The following is a 15,897-nucleotide window of genomic DNA, read 5'->3' as shown; positions in this document are numbered from 1 at the left end:
TTGTATTTATTTAAGTTACATCATACCTCAAGATCTCATTTGCAATAATTATACCTGAAATTTATGATCATAAATGGTGTAGTACGACTTTAAAAAATGAAATTTCATCAAGTTTTGGACCAAAATTCAGTTTGGGGGACCAAAACTGGGGAGAAACAAAATGGGGGGACTACTTTCGCGATTCAACTAAAATAGAGGGACCAAAACTGCAATTAAGTCTATCTTAAAGAATGAAAAAAAATAGTTAGTAAGAACCCATGTTTGGAAATCCAGACCGATGATTATATTGGTAATGACATTGGTTTACATTTCAATAGTTTAGTCATGATCGAACTGCAATTGAATAATTGAAAATCAAAATTATTTATTTTAATATTTTATTTAAATGTATAACATTAAAAAATACACAATATTTATTAAATATTTCATGTTAAGAATCACTTAAATCTACTGGTCACCTTTCACTTTTACCTTCCAAAGTCTATAAAAATACTAAATTGTCTTTTTTAAAGTTTTTCATTCTACTTATTCAGTAAAACACATCACAAATTTTTGTCTTTAGAAAAAGTTCTAGAATCTCAAACATTTGGAAGAGTATAAACTATCTTAAATACAAGTAAGTTATTTCTAGAAACTTCCTATGAAAATCTTCAACATAATCTTATATGATAATTTCAAGCAATGGTAGCTAGTATTTATTTATGTTGTATGTGATGTCACATATCAAAACCAAATGAAACATGTTCAACAACTTTATATATTTAGGATGTGTTTAAAATATGTCACTCACAGCCTCCAAATCCTTCGATCTTTTTGCTCAATGCACATACTTTTCACTTTGTATTAACTTCAATAGCTACTAAGTTTATGTGTAGAAATCTCTAAAAGAAGATTGATAAGTACTTTGTTTCTTATACATTTGGGTGGTTATCAGTGAGATTTTTATTTTGATAATTCAACACAGTCAAAATGAATCTTGATATCAGTTGTACTTTGGCATGTCATTAAAAAATTTCTCTCATCTGCATTTAAAAGCTCCATATATGAATGATCACCTAAAATACATGTTGAATCATGATTGGTTGTTCCACATCAAACACTAACTTTTTCATCATTCATCAATCCTCAATGGTATCGATATGAGTTTGAATGGATATTTATATTTGTGAGAACAAATTATTGTTGATTTTAATTGTACTTTATACCTTCTACCTATTTCACAATCCAAAATTAATGTGGCACACCTTCCACTTTGTCTCATAGTTGTGTGAGCCCTAATGGTAACTGATATTATTCCATTTTACCTTCAAACTACTTTTGTCCATTCGAACACCACTTCACGGTTGGAAAGTATCTGAAAAATGTATTTAAGGCAATAACTCAACTTATATCTGTACATTAAAAAATAATAACATCAATTAATAATAAGAATACTTAGTCAGTAGTTAATTTATCAGTAGAATCTACAGAAGAAAAAAATATGTATAATAGAGATTTCACTAACAACTCCACTCATACCTTATTCAATTTGATAAAACATATTTGTTATAAAATAAACCAAATTTAATTAATATATAAGCTTAATTATAATTTTAGTCCCTTATTTTTATTGATTCAGGAAATTGATCTTCTTATTTTGAAAGTCGACAATTTTGGTCTCTCCCTATGATTTTTTTAACTAAAAACCGGTGACATGACATGTTTTAAATAAGAGGTCATATAATACAAAAATGTAGAATAATAAACACTTTGAAATTAAACACTCTAAAAACTTAACTTTCAACTTTAGAAATTTTTCATATTTGTAATTTAATTAATGACATATAAATAATTAATACATTTAGAGGGTTCTATATTATGAAACTGTATCTCACATTATTTAAAATACATCAAATTATTATTTTTTAGTTCAAAATTCTGATAGAAGGACCAAAATTGTCGATTTTTAAAATAGATGAATCAATTTCATAAATTGATAAAAATAGAGAGATCAAAATTATAATTAAGTCTAACATATATATCGTAAAAAAATATAATCTAAGAAAATTAACGAATTTTTAAAATTAATTTTTTTTTCATTTTGAAACTTTCAGCTTCATCCGGATTGCCAAAACTTTAACATTCATGTAAACTTTCTAAATGAAAAAAAAAAAACATTTTTAATGTTTTTCTTTTAAAATTTACGAGAAAAACACGTTGTGAAAGTTTGAATGCTCTAAAAATATTGCAGTTTGAAGGTTTTGAATACATTAACTTTCCAAAATGTCTAAAAAAAACATTTAAAACATGTGTTTAGAAAGTTTCAAAACTATGAAACATTAAAAAATTTCCGAAAACATACTCACTTTATATTCCAAAGCTTTTGCATTCCATAAAAAAAGTTTATATATATAGAACCAATTTTTCAGAAATATTTACATATCAACTGTTGTTTTTGAAATTCGAAAACCTTTAAAAACAATTTATGCCACCGGAAATATTACTGGGTTGAGTCGCGGACTAGGTCACTCTCTTTAAGACGTTTCGAGGCACTGCCCAAAATTGTGCAAGGCAGACTATCAACCCCGAAGTCCCCAGGATAAAACAGCCCAGATACTCTGTATCGGAGTTCTCCTGCACTGTAGAAAACTGTTCTAGAATTACACCCTCAATATAGCAGTCTTACGACTGACACTCGTAATATGGCACAATGACCACTCGAAAGAGAAGAAAGAGATGAAGCAGTAAGAAGGGGGAGAAGAGAGAAAAACCTCAGATACGGAGAGCTTTTGGTGTGATTTTCTAACTGGGGAGAACCCTATATTTATAGGGGAAATCCGCAACTGGATCTGAGAAATCCATGGATCACCAGAACGTGCGCTCCAAGTAGTGCCCTTAGAAACGTGCGCTCCAAGCCCCCAAAACGTGTGGCCCAAACTCAGGAATTTTACTCTGACTTTTGACCGGACAACAAGGAAACGTGAGACCAAAGATTAGGGTTTTGACCGGGCAAAACAGACGCACGAATTCAGGGAGGGAGACTGGATCAGATATGACTCGGTGGGGGGCAGTTACGTAATTAACGTTTCAGAGATAGAACGCAAGCAATCAGTCAATTAAAATGATTAATTAATTTTAAAGAAAAATATAATAATACACCACAAAGCCAAAGCCAAAGCCAAACCAAGCAAGCCGGGCCGGCGGCGGCGCGCGCGCGTGTGTGGTGGTCAATATTGCTTGCGTACTCCCTCCTTCACAAAATTGGGGTGCCCCTTGGGGCCCTTTCCAAGTTCATTACCTCCACCTTATATACCCTACTAGTGTGAGGTATCCCTCCAATATGGGACTTCTCAATTTTTTCAATTCATAATAACACTAGCTCTCATAAATGTCATCATTATTTCCAACGAACTTTTCATTAAAAGCATCATCATTTCCAACATCAACTGTTCAAAACTTTTTTTGCATAGAGTTAAAAAGGACGCCAAAATCATATTTTCATATGCTTTGGTGGGGTGGCCCGTAGATTTCTCAACCTATTATTATTTCTAAAAACAAACTTTCTCTCATCCCTCCCCCTCCACTTCCTTCCATTTCTCTCCTTCCGAGCACCCATGTATACCACACATATTTATATAGTATAATAACATATAAATAACTTTTAAATATATCTCACAAATTGTATTTCTCTTTTATCTTTTCTTATATTAAATGGACTTGCACCTTGAATATAGGGCCCTCGATGTTATGTAGAGACTTCAAATTTATTCTTTTTCACTTTAAATGTATTGTGTTGAAACAACTTGTAGTATTTTCACAAGTTGTCTTAGAAGTGGATCTCCAAACAAAATCTCTCCAAAGACGTTCAACTTCGTCACAGATAACCATATGGATGACAATGAATTACATTACATAATTTAGAAGACACAATATATCTTTGAACAAGAGTGATATGGCCAACCATATAAAGGTAACAATTTTGCCACCAGCACCCCCTAAATTATTACCCACACCCCTCAAATGTTTTAAAAAAATCCAAATGTCCAAATTACCCTTCCTTTTATTTCAATCTTCTTCCTCTTCATTAACATAATCCATCTTCTTCCTCTTCACTAACATAACTCATCTTCTTCCTCTTCATTCTATATTCATCATCTTTCTCTTCATTAACATAACTCATTTTCTTCCTCTTCATTCTATATTCATCATCTTCATTCAACACATTGTTCATCTTCTTTATTTTCTTCATTTTCTTCAATCATTATCAACCATCTTCAACATCTTCATCAATCATCATCAACCATCTTCGTTAATCATATCAACCAACTTCATCAAGTTACCATCACTGTTGTGAATCAAGTAAGTAATCATCAACCTTTGTTTTTGTTGTGTTTTTTTTGTATTTTGTTGTTTTGTTGTCTCTGTTTATGAATGCAATGCCTGAAAATTGAAGAAAAAAAGTTTCTATTTTTGAGGATGAAGAAAACCTTCGTTGCCCTAAACCCAGAAACGTATGTGAACTCAGTTCACGTACGCAAACTCATTTTCAAAAACCCAGTAACGTACGTAAACTGAGTTCACGTATGTGAATCAGTTTTCAAATTCCGATAACGTATGCGAACTCAGTTCATGAATTATATTCATGAAATAATAGTATTGTCAATCGCACTCCTCCCAGCAATAAAACTAGTCTTATTTTAAATAAATAATTTAATATAGACAAATTTTAATATAGATCAATGTGACTTAAAATATACGAATTTTATTAAAATAAAAATAATAAATATATATCGTGTATTAAATCGATCTCAATTGGTTCACAATTTTATTTATAAAGATGAGGAGCATATGAGTTATTACTGCTAAAAAATATTGTCAATCATAGTTTTTTTGTTGTTGATAATTTTAAAATATTAACATGTCATAGACCACTTATAAAAGTGGTGCATGAATGAATTCACCTATAATGTCCAACAATGGGTCTTAGAATGTTTACAAACACTATAAATACTATAAATGTGCATTCAAATTAAATTCATATTTTAAGTTTGGATTATGTAAGTTTTTTGTCCTTATAAATATATTATATTTCGTGCATAGTTCTTCAAAAAAAATTCTTCAAGCAATAGTCGTTTTATTGTTTTACATCAATAATTTTAGTCCCTATTTTAAAGTTAACTCATGTTTATCATTCAAATTTTAAATAATTTTTTGTAGATATGTTTAGAATATTATAAGAATATCATCTACAAAAACATATAATTTTTTAGTAATTAATGAAATAAATATAAATTTTAAGTGCCAAAAACTAATAAAATCATATTTAATTCTCCCTTTGTTAAAGATTATAAAATTTTGTATAAATTTTTTTTATAATGTTCTGAACATACACGTACAAAATAATTTAAATTTTTTGACAATATAGATTGACTTGATTTAAAAACAACTACCAAAATTATTGACGAATTTTTTTTAAAGGGATTAAAAACGAAATACTTCTTCTATTTCATAATAAATATTATTTAAATTTTTTCCACACATTAAAAAATACAATCATTAGAAAGAAAGAAAAAAAAAACTAATTTTATAAAATTATTCATCTTAATTATTGGTGAATTTTTCACTTTTATTAATGCAAAATATAAAAATATTTTAAAAATTGTATATATAATAATAATTAAAGAGTGGTATAAGAAAAAAATTAACTACATTACATTGAAAATTATAAATAATTTTATTTTAAAATATTTTTCTTACTAAAATCACATTTATTGTGAAACATCGAAAATATGAAATATTTACAATATCAAAAACTTATTCAAACCTTTTAATTTTTTATAAAAATGGTTTTGTTATTGTTTACCGTATTTAATTTTGCGGCTCACAAGGGGACACAGTTGGGGAGAAAGAGGAGTGCGAGCGAGTGATCATCTGGCACGCTTAGCTGATTGCGCCAATTCTCCCTTCTAAGACCATGGCCGTGTCTGCTGCTACCGCTGCCTCTAATTTCCTTCGCCCTCTTTATCGAATAGAATTCCCCAAATGCCCTCACCTTTCTTCTGAATCACAGTTTCGCCTTCAGCTCCTTCGCTCCCATCAAACCCAAAGAACCACAATTCGTGCCACCTCTGCTGCTGTTGTTGTGGAGTCGGTATAGTGTTCTGCTCCTTTTCATTTTCTCTATTTAATGTTATACCCAAACTCCTCTTTTAAGAATTAAGAAATTAAACTGGATTGATCTTTTCATCAAATTATAAGCTTATATAATTGAATGTTTTTTAGTTTAGTTTATCCACTCTGTTAACGTTTAGCCCTCTGTTCTGTTAGAAGTATAGTATTAGTGTATAAAATTTTTAGGTTTTTTAATGATAGGAAAATTAGCTTATATAATGAAGTCAAACTGTTTCCTATTAGTTAAAAGCTGTTTTCAAAAGCTATCTTGAGGAGCTTATGAAAATAAGCTGAAAATAGTTTATGCCAACGCTTGGAGTTAAAGATTTGCTAGTTTAATTCATGAGGTGCTTTTTCAATGCAATGTCTTTAAGTACATTGATATTTTGTTATGAAAAAACTGAAGATTTTGGTAATGCGGTAAATTCAACAAGTTATATCTATTTTGCTTGTATGAATTTGTGTTAGGTCCATTAACAAAAAGCTCAAACTTATATCACTACTATTGCTAATTTTTCCTTCAGGATTTAACCACGCAGCACGATCTGAATACACAAGTCGACTTATTCGCATGTCCGATATGTTATGAACCATTGATAAGAAAAGGTCCTGTTGGCTTTAACTTGTAAGTTGGATTGATATGCATGAGGGAAGGTGTATCTAATTTTTATGTATCTAAATTATAGTAATTTATTTAATGGTTCTGCATCTTCAGATCAGCAATCTACAGGTCTGGTTTCAAGTGTAAGAGATGTCAAAAAGCATACACCAGCAAAGATGGGTATCTGGATTTGACAGTGACTTCTGGGTTAAGAGATTACACTGAAGTTCAACCAGTTCGGACTGAACTTTTTAGGTATCAATAGAAAATAAATTGGTCTCTAATTTCATGGCATTAGCTTGTCATTGATGATCTCATGATATTATGTTATTCATGTTAGTTATGTATACTTGATGAGAAACTATTATCACATGAGGCACATACCAGTAATATTATAGCTACCTTTAAAATATCCGTTTTCCATTTTTTTCGTGATTTGAGGAGACATTTTAATTTATTTATATGAATAATTGTTTAACATATGTGACGCAAGTTGTAATCTGGTTCAGTTTTCTGCGTGGTCCATTTATTTGGGAAAGCTCTTAAATTCTCACTGTGTATAAACCTTTATTAGGAGTCCTCTTGTTTCATTCTTATATGAAAGAGGTTGGCGTCAGAATTTCAGGCAAAGTGGCTTTCCTGGTCCTGAAGAAGAGGTACGCTTTCTGTGCCAGTACTGCAGTTGTAATGTTCCAACAGTAATACTTGAACAATATTCATGGTTATTGTCCAAACTCCAAAATGTGTTTTGGTAGACATAATAACCTGTTAGAATTTAGGGGCAGTTAGAGAACAGTTAAAGAAATTGAGTAGTTGAAGTGGATATTTGTATAAATAGGGAAAATCAGAATAGATGGGAGGGGGGACACTCTGTATATTGGAGAGTTTGTGGAAGGAGTAATCCTTTATAGTTTATAGAAATGGGAAACTTTGTTTCTGATTTCTTTTTCTCTAGATTTGTAACAAAACCACTTTGTTTATACACATACATTACAGAAAGGAAGCTGAGGTTGTAAGTTTCTGTCGTTTTTAGATTATTTCGTGAAATTTTAATATATATTGAGCTCTTTTTATTTTTTTTATAATGCAGTTCAAAATGGCTCAAGAGTACTTTGAACCTGCTAAAGGTGGTCTGATCATCGATGTTAGCTGTGGAAGCGGATTATTTTCCCGAAAGTTTGCCAATTCTGGAACCTATTCTGGAGTCGTTGCTCTAGATTTTTCTGAAAATATGCTTCGCCAATGCAATGATTTCATTAAGAAAGATGACACACTTTCATCCACGTATTGTTTTCATCCTCTTCTTGATTCTGATTGCAGCTAAAGAATTTCAAATTCAATGTTTCCCCTTTGCTTGAGGATAAGTGGTTGCGCTTAATAAAAATTCATTTCATTGTTTGCAGTAATATCGCCCTTGTAAGGGCAGATGTTTCTAGGCTTCCCTTTGCATCAGGTTCAGTTGATGCTGTTCATGCTGGTGCTGCTTTGCATTGCTGGCCATCTCCGTCCAATGCTGTAAGTGATGTGTCTTTGTTTGATGAATGCTGCAATCTTTGTGTTGGGGGTAAACTTTTTAAAATGACCGATATTATTGTTTAATTGCCATTCCTATTAACATCTTGAAAACTCTTTTCACAAAAGGGCCATGTGTGCTCTTAAATTCTAAACAAAAATTCATGTCTCTGATTGCTTATTTAGCACGATGGTTTAGATTGTTTATTGTTGGTAATTATTTGTCATTTCCCATTGTGCTGCATTTCTATGTCTTAATATGCAGAAATTTTTAGACTTTTCACTTGAGCTTCAAACTAATATATTTTACTCTAATTCTTTAGCAAATAAATTTGTAATTGATTTCTCTGTAGTTAGAAATGTTTGCTAAACACAATGTTTCCTACTGGCTACTGGTGTTGTCAAATTTCTGTCATGGTGGCACCAGGGCGTCATAGCATGTAGGATTTTAGGCCTGCAGACATAGGCCGCAAAACCGTATATATTATCCATAGTCCACAATGCTATGTCTATATGGTGGATTTTTGGATGGCTGCCATAATCCACTTTCCTCCCTTGATAACACTGTCTACTGCTTCATTGTGAAAACTAAGTACTTTATAATAAAATCAAGATTTCTACTCTTAGAGATATATGAAATCAATCGAAAGATATTTCTGTTATATAATATATTCCTGAATAAGTTTGTGAACCTAATACAAGGAGTGCTAGTAACTTATTGTTTGACACATTCTCTTTATACTTTCAATTATTGTGTTTCTTATAGATCTTCTTTAAATAAGAAATAGACTTTGTTATTTAGTAAAGCTGTTGATAGAGCAGAGATAAGATAGAATTAGATGAAAAGAATTATTGTATTAATTGATAAGAAAACAGAAAATGATTCCAGAGCTAATGCTCCTCAGTTAGAGAAAACAATTCTCTTACTGCCCAACCTATAAGGTGTAACTGAAAAATGAAAAAACCATCCAGCTATCTCTGCACACACTCCCCTTTATTAGTGGAATATTAATTCCTATTTATTAGTGGAATATTAACTCCCTATGCCAGCTAGGCAATCATTATTTTTCTGCATCCCCTTTCTTATTCTTTCTCACATATACTTGCCATTGCTTAGGCCCCACCTCATCTCTATTTACTAAGAGATCCCCCTCATCACTTGTGGGGCCCAGCCCATTCCTATCATCACCCCCACCTTCAACAGTAGCCTTGTCCTCAAGGCGCAAATCAGGGAATTGACTCTTCAGCAGCAGTTCCTCTTCCCAGGTAGCATCTCCGACATCCATGCCTTCCCATTGAATCAACCATTCTCGCTTATGCTGCCCACCATCAAACTTATCCCTCCATGACAAAACCTTAGCAGGAATAATATCCCCAGTGTCAGACTCCAAACTGCTAGGTAATTGAGTTGTAGCAGTATAATTGCCTACAGCTTTCTTCAATAGAGAAACATGAAAAGTAGGATGTATTTTAGATGTTGCTGGTAACTGTAGCTTGTAAGCAACCTGCCCTATCTTCTTAATGACTTGATAAGGACCAAAAAATCTGGGAGCCAATTTTTGATGAATTCTATGCACCACCGATTGCTGTCGATGGGGACGTAATTTGAGGAAAACCCAATCACCAATCTCAAATTGAACTGCCTTGCGTTTTTTATCAGCTTGGTATTTCATGTACTCTTGAGCTTTGAGTAAATTAGCTTTCAATTGACGCAAAGCTTCATCCCTGTCTCTTAACTCCTGGGCTACAGCTTCTACTCTGGTTTCTCCCTCCAAAAAATGCACCAATACTGGAGGTCTCCTGCCATACACCACCTCAAAAGGGGTAAACCCTGTGAAAATCGATTTGGAAATCGATTGGCATTAAGTCAGTGGCTCAGCTATTCTGTCAATCGATTGCCCAATCGATTGAATTAAGCCCAGAGTTCAAATTTCACTAAAAACCTTCAGGAAATCGATTTGGAAATTGATTGGCTTAGTAGAAATTCTTATTTTGAGTTAGATAACAGATTGCTCAATTGATTTATCAATGTCTTGGTTAGTTATGTATTACTTGATGGATTGAGAACTTTATTTTGATTTCATTTTTATTTGGCAAGTGTTATATGAACTTTTAGCATATGGAAAACCCTTTTAAGGTGCATGCTAGGTTGAAAGGTTATCTTGTGCATTTGAAAATTTAAATGTTATGTGTTAACTGTTAATTTCGGTTGGTGACCCTTTACAACTATTGTGGAAATCTGGGCTTTGCCCTCAGATGAGAGCCAGGACGATCCTACCGGTTCGTACCCTACGGATGGGAATGTAGATGGGATTGCTTGACTGGAGCTATGTTAGGAGGATCTCACGGGGCGCGTGGAGATCACTCAGGGTGTATAGCTATAGTTTTTTGTAGAATGACCAGATTAGGATGACATAGAGGGAACATATGTCTTTCTTTTGGATTACGTTATTTTGAACTGGAAAACTGCACCTTTGCTAATATTGTCAGTATGACATCTTATTTGAATGGGTTCCATGTATCATTTGTTGTTGTCTAAATACTCTGGATTCATATTTTGAGAAACTTTTCCGCTGCTTGTGAATTATCATGACTCAATTATTTATCCAAGGGTATTACCTTATTTAATTCTCTGATTTATTTTAATTTCTTTTGAAAAAAAAATACACCTTCGCTTTGAAAATCGGGGTGTTACAAAAAATGTAAATGACAGTGATTAGTGTGATCAATGTGCAAATGAAAAATATTAAGGTGACAAGAATCACACAAAAATTTATCCCAATTCATGTTTAACCTTGGGTTACGTCCAGTTCTCACACCTTGTGAGATTTTCCACTATTTTGCTGAAGACAACATTCTTTCATCAGTTTTACAACTTTCTTTAGATCACAAGCTAATATAACACAATTTGTATTAATAAAGCCTCAACACGTGTACAACCTATATTATCACAACCTCAACAAGCTTACAATCTCTGTTTAAACAAAATGTTGAGTTGAGGCCTTATAACAATTTAAATTTAGATCAAAATGTTTGTTTAAAATGAAGAAAATATTCTTTATAAAAATTGTCTTATGAAAAATATAAATGACACTGATTAGTGTGATCGGTGTGCAAATGAAAAACATTAAGGTAACAAGAATCACACAAAAATTTATCCCAATTCATGCTTAACCTTGGGTTACGTCCAGTTCTCACACCTTGTGAGATTTTCCACTATTTTGCTGAAGACAACATTCTTTCATCAGTTTTACAACTTTCTTTAGATCACAAGCTAATATAACACAATTTGTATTAGTAAAGCCTCAACATGTTTACAACCTATATTATCACAACCTCAACAAGCTTACAATCTCTGTTTAAACAAACTTCACACAGAGGAAAGACTTTGGGAGATATTTACAATATATGAATAAGTGTTTGAGTTATTTGCTTATGAATACTCAAAGACAAATTTGAGAAGTAAAAGAAAACCATAGCAACACACTCAGAAGTGTAATATTCTAAATTAAAGAGAAAAACTGAAATGTGTATGATCAAACAGAGTCTTGTGAGAAACAAGTAGTTGACGATTGAAGCTTAGACTCTTCTTGTTCATGTTCAACAAACATCTCTATTTATAGATGGGGAGAGGTTTAGATTGCTTGTAGATAAAATATAGTTGTTGGGCACACTATTCTATGCAAAACACAATCTCTTTGTTGAGTTGTCCTCATTTTTAGTGCAAAATAAAGAGAATGTTCTATTCACAAAGAAGAAAGTTCTTCTAATTTTTTGTGAAGGATGGATGGTTGAGAAATTTGAAGCTTATGCCACCTCAAAGTTGTTTACTGTAGCTTTATAGGGAAGGAAAAAAGTGCTAACTTTCACTTTTACTTTATTCTTGTCTTTTTGTCCTTGCAAGTGGCAGGACAATGATAATGTTCTCTTCAAATGTTGGATCATTATTTGTATGCCAAAATGTGACTTGGCTTACTCATACTGATCTAAATAAAATTAAAAAACAATGCTAAAATCAAGGTCGGATCGCTCAAAGCCTTTTTGACATATTCCCTTGGGTTGGTTCCATAAAGAATGTTATTTCATTATTCTTCAATCAAGTTAGTTTATAAATAGTATCTTAAATGCAATAATCTTGAAATGACTTAAACATAATAATTGTTCCTTGACGATTACTAAGTTGACTTAAATTCATTTTAGGTGCTCATTTTGGCTTTAACATTTGCATTTTGGCTTTAACATGTGAGAAATGTTTCTATCAAATTCCCATTAAGGAGAACGTTCTTCTTCATCGGGTATAGTGTTCTTTCTATGCATTTTTTAGTGATGTTATGTTCTCTTATGAGTAAGATACTTAGATTAAAATCAATTCTCATTTTCAATCATAAAACACTCAAAAGAACAAGTTAGATCACATAATGATTAGAATCTTAAAAATATAATTTAAGATGTGTGTTATCTTTTGAGATTTAGCTTCAACAATATCCCCTTTTTGATGATGACAAGCCTCTTAAATTATATTTTGAATTTGTGATTATGATTTTTAATTAAATGACGATAAAGCTTGCCTGATTTATCAAAAAGCTTCCCCTCCATTTTATCTTGAACCATATATGTGTTCCATTCATATCAAAAATGATACAATACCACAAAATGATTTTACATGAACATAGATCAAGGTTAAAAAATTTAACAGGTCCTACTTTAGAATTGAAATTGAGAAAATAAAAAGAAGTAAGCAAGCAACAATGTGCACAAAAATTTACTTCTTAAGTTCCTAATTGCAGTCGTAATTAAAAACTTAAAACATCAGCATCCTAATTTATTCTCCTCTTTTGTCATATAAAAAAGAGAGGTAGTGGATAACAACAACATCATATAGTCAAGGATGGTGATGAGGCATAAGATGATGTTGATGAAATGGATAAAATAGGAAAATATTGAGGAGGTGGTGCTGAATTAGGAGCAGGTGGATTAAGACCAAATTTTGGGAAGACTTCATCGGTAATCTATTTCTTAAGAGTGGTATTTTCTTGACTTTGGTGAATTAGAAGGTTATGCAAAATAACCATTTCCTCAAAAATCGTGGGAGTGTCTTTTCTGGTTTTGGAGGTATTGTTCTCAATTTTGGATGACGTTCATCAATAGAATAACCTGATGACTGATATTCTCAATCACTTGAGTAGTTAGCAATGCAAAAAGAACCCAAAGAACCAAATTTTGTAGATGAAAATGGCAGTGAAAAGGTTGAAGGTTGAAAAGTTTGTAGAGGCACATAGGAGTTATGGCTTGGAATTTTAATAAATTTTTGAGTGAATTAGGCTCAAAGTGAGTTGACGAGCTATTGGTGGGAGATGTAAAAAGTAGAATTGAGTGAGAGATGTTTCTAGTTATGATTTTGGTGGGATTAAAGAAGGGATTTAGACCATTTTTTGTGAGAGTTACCTCAAGTATTGAAGTGTACTCTACAATCATTTCTGAATTGATTTGATCATTGTCGATAACTTGATCAAAATCAACAAAATTTGGATTTCCAGAGGTGGTGTTTCCTTCATGGAGAACATTCTATCTCCTCCATAATTGGTTCAACCAATTAATATATTTTGTTTCCTCTTCCTTTTTGCAGCCTCTTAATCACCATTTGGAGGACCTATATCTTAGGTGAAGAGGATGCAACTCTCTTCTTTTTGTGGAGGAGGACGCTTTTTCATATAATTCCCATTTTTCAATGTGAACTTGGAGCAAGAAGTGAGGGAAATGTCATCATTTAGAGGAATTTTGGTGGACTTAAAAACCTTGGCGAGCACCATGCCATAAGAGATTGTGCTCTTTTTGTTAGAAGCAAGGGCCGCATACATCATATGATGAAGGACGATATAGGGAAGTGATAGAGCAGAGATAAGATAAAATTAGATGAAAAGAATTATTGTATTAATTGATAAGAAAACAGAAAATGATTCCAGAGCTAATGCTCCTCAGTTAGAGAAAACAATTCTCTTACTGCCCAACCTATAAGGTGTAACTGAAAAATAAAAAACCATCCAGCTATCTCTGCACACACTCCCCTTTATTAGTGGAATATTAATTCCTATTTATTAGTGGAATATTAACTCCCTATGCCAGCTAGGCAATCATTATTTTTCTACATCCCCTTTCTTATTCTTTCTCACATATACTTGCCATTGCTTAGGCCCCACCTCATCTCTATTTACTAAGAGACCCCCCTCATCACTTGTGGGGCCCAACCCATTCCTATCAGCTGTGTTACAAGTATTTCTCACGTAATATTTTGTTGAGGCAGATGTGCAGAAATAAAATAGAAATCATTCCCTCCACAATTGTATTTGTTAATTTTATGCGCCTTAATGTTGCAATACATACACATGATACTCGCAAACATATTTTGAGTTTATACTACAGACAGTTCTGTGTACTTACAAATCTCTAGTTGGATCGCTGATAACACTGGTAATCAGAATTAAAGAAACGAAAGAATGAATCAAGAATCAATACCCTGACCCAGAATCAATGTGATTCTGATTAGGTTTTAGTATGGAACTTTATTGAATTGAATAGAATGGAAGGGATGAAGGAATTACAGAGGATCCTGCGATCCTGTTCTGGTTCCACAACCAGTGATAACTTTCCCAATCTCTAACTAACTCTCAATTAGAACTAACATTCTATTTATAGTATTCCTAACTGCTAACTGTTTTTGTACAGCTGTCAGAGAATTACAATTAGGAAGGTTTCAACCAAACCTTCCTATTCCCTCTTCTATATACATTTTTAATAATAGGCTTTGGCCTAATCGTATCAATACCCTCCCCTAAAAGAAATAACTTGCCCTCAAGTGGAAAATCTGGGAAGTTTTCTTGTATTGTAGCAGCCAATTCCCAAGTGCATTCATGTAGAGGAAGATCCTTCCATTTTACCAAGACTTCAACATGACCTTGATTAACTTCTCTGTTGTCAGTAATGTCTTCTGGTTGTACTTGTAACTCCAATTCTTCATTCAGCATAGGGGGGTAAAGGTTGAGGTTGTTGCTGAGGTTTCAGAGCCTTCTTTAATAAGGACACATGGAAAACAGGGTGAATTTTAGAATGGACAGGTAGAGCTAACTTGTAGGCGACAGTACCCACCCTTGTGACCACCTGGTATGGACCATAAAATCTAGGAGCAAGCTTAGCATAAGGTCTTGAAGCTAAAGACTTCAATTTATATGGTTGTAGTTTGAGATAAACCCAATCCTCCACTTGAAATTCTACTGCCCTTCTATGCTTGTCAGCCTGTTGTTTCATTTGATTTTGAGCTTTAGTTAAGTTGGCTTTCAATTCTTCTATTATAGCATCTCTATGGAGAAACATCTGATTTACTTCTTCCACTTTAGAAGGAACAGCACCTGCTTTCAACAGTGTAGGAGAATCCCTACCATACAAAGCTCTAAAAGGAGTCATTCCCGCAGAACTGTTGTAATTTGAATTGAACCAAAACTCTGCCCAATGTATCCAATCTAACCATTGCTTTGGTTTAGGCCCTACAAAGCATCTAAGGTATGTCTCCACACATCTATTAGCCACTTCAGTTTGGCCATCTGACTGTGGGTGATAAGAAGTGCTCAACTTCAGTTGGG

The 15,897-nt window shown here is 32.8% G+C and overlaps 1 protein-coding gene across 1 annotated transcript in view; it reads left to right on the top strand.

The window, feature by feature from the left end:
- Positions 1-5,841: 5,841 nt before the first annotated feature.
- LOC101501739 (uncharacterized methyltransferase At2g41040, chloroplastic) overlaps positions 5,842-15,897 on the top strand; it is a 14,579-nt gene continuing 4,523 nt past the window's right edge. The window contains exons 1-6 of the mRNA XM_004488413.4: positions 5,842-6,130; positions 6,675-6,775; positions 6,866-7,006; positions 7,326-7,407; positions 7,842-8,035; positions 8,155-8,266. Coding sequence (XP_004488470.1) covers positions 5,954-6,130; positions 6,675-6,775; positions 6,866-7,006; positions 7,326-7,407; positions 7,842-8,035; positions 8,155-8,266 — 807 coding nt within the window. The 5' untranslated portion in view covers positions 5,842-5,953. The remainder of the gene's footprint in view (positions 6,131-6,674; positions 6,776-6,865; positions 7,007-7,325; positions 7,408-7,841; positions 8,036-8,154; positions 8,267-15,897) is intronic.

The sequence above is a fragment of the Cicer arietinum genome, chromosome 1, assembly GCF_000331145.2.
Source record: "Cicer arietinum cultivar CDC Frontier isolate Library 1 chromosome 1, Cicar.CDCFrontier_v2.0, whole genome shotgun sequence".
Lineage (NCBI taxonomy): Eukaryota > Viridiplantae > Streptophyta > Magnoliopsida > Fabales > Fabaceae > Cicer > Cicer arietinum.
The sequence above is the reverse complement of the archived record's forward strand: the minus strand, read 5'-3'. Positions and strand labels throughout refer to the sequence as shown.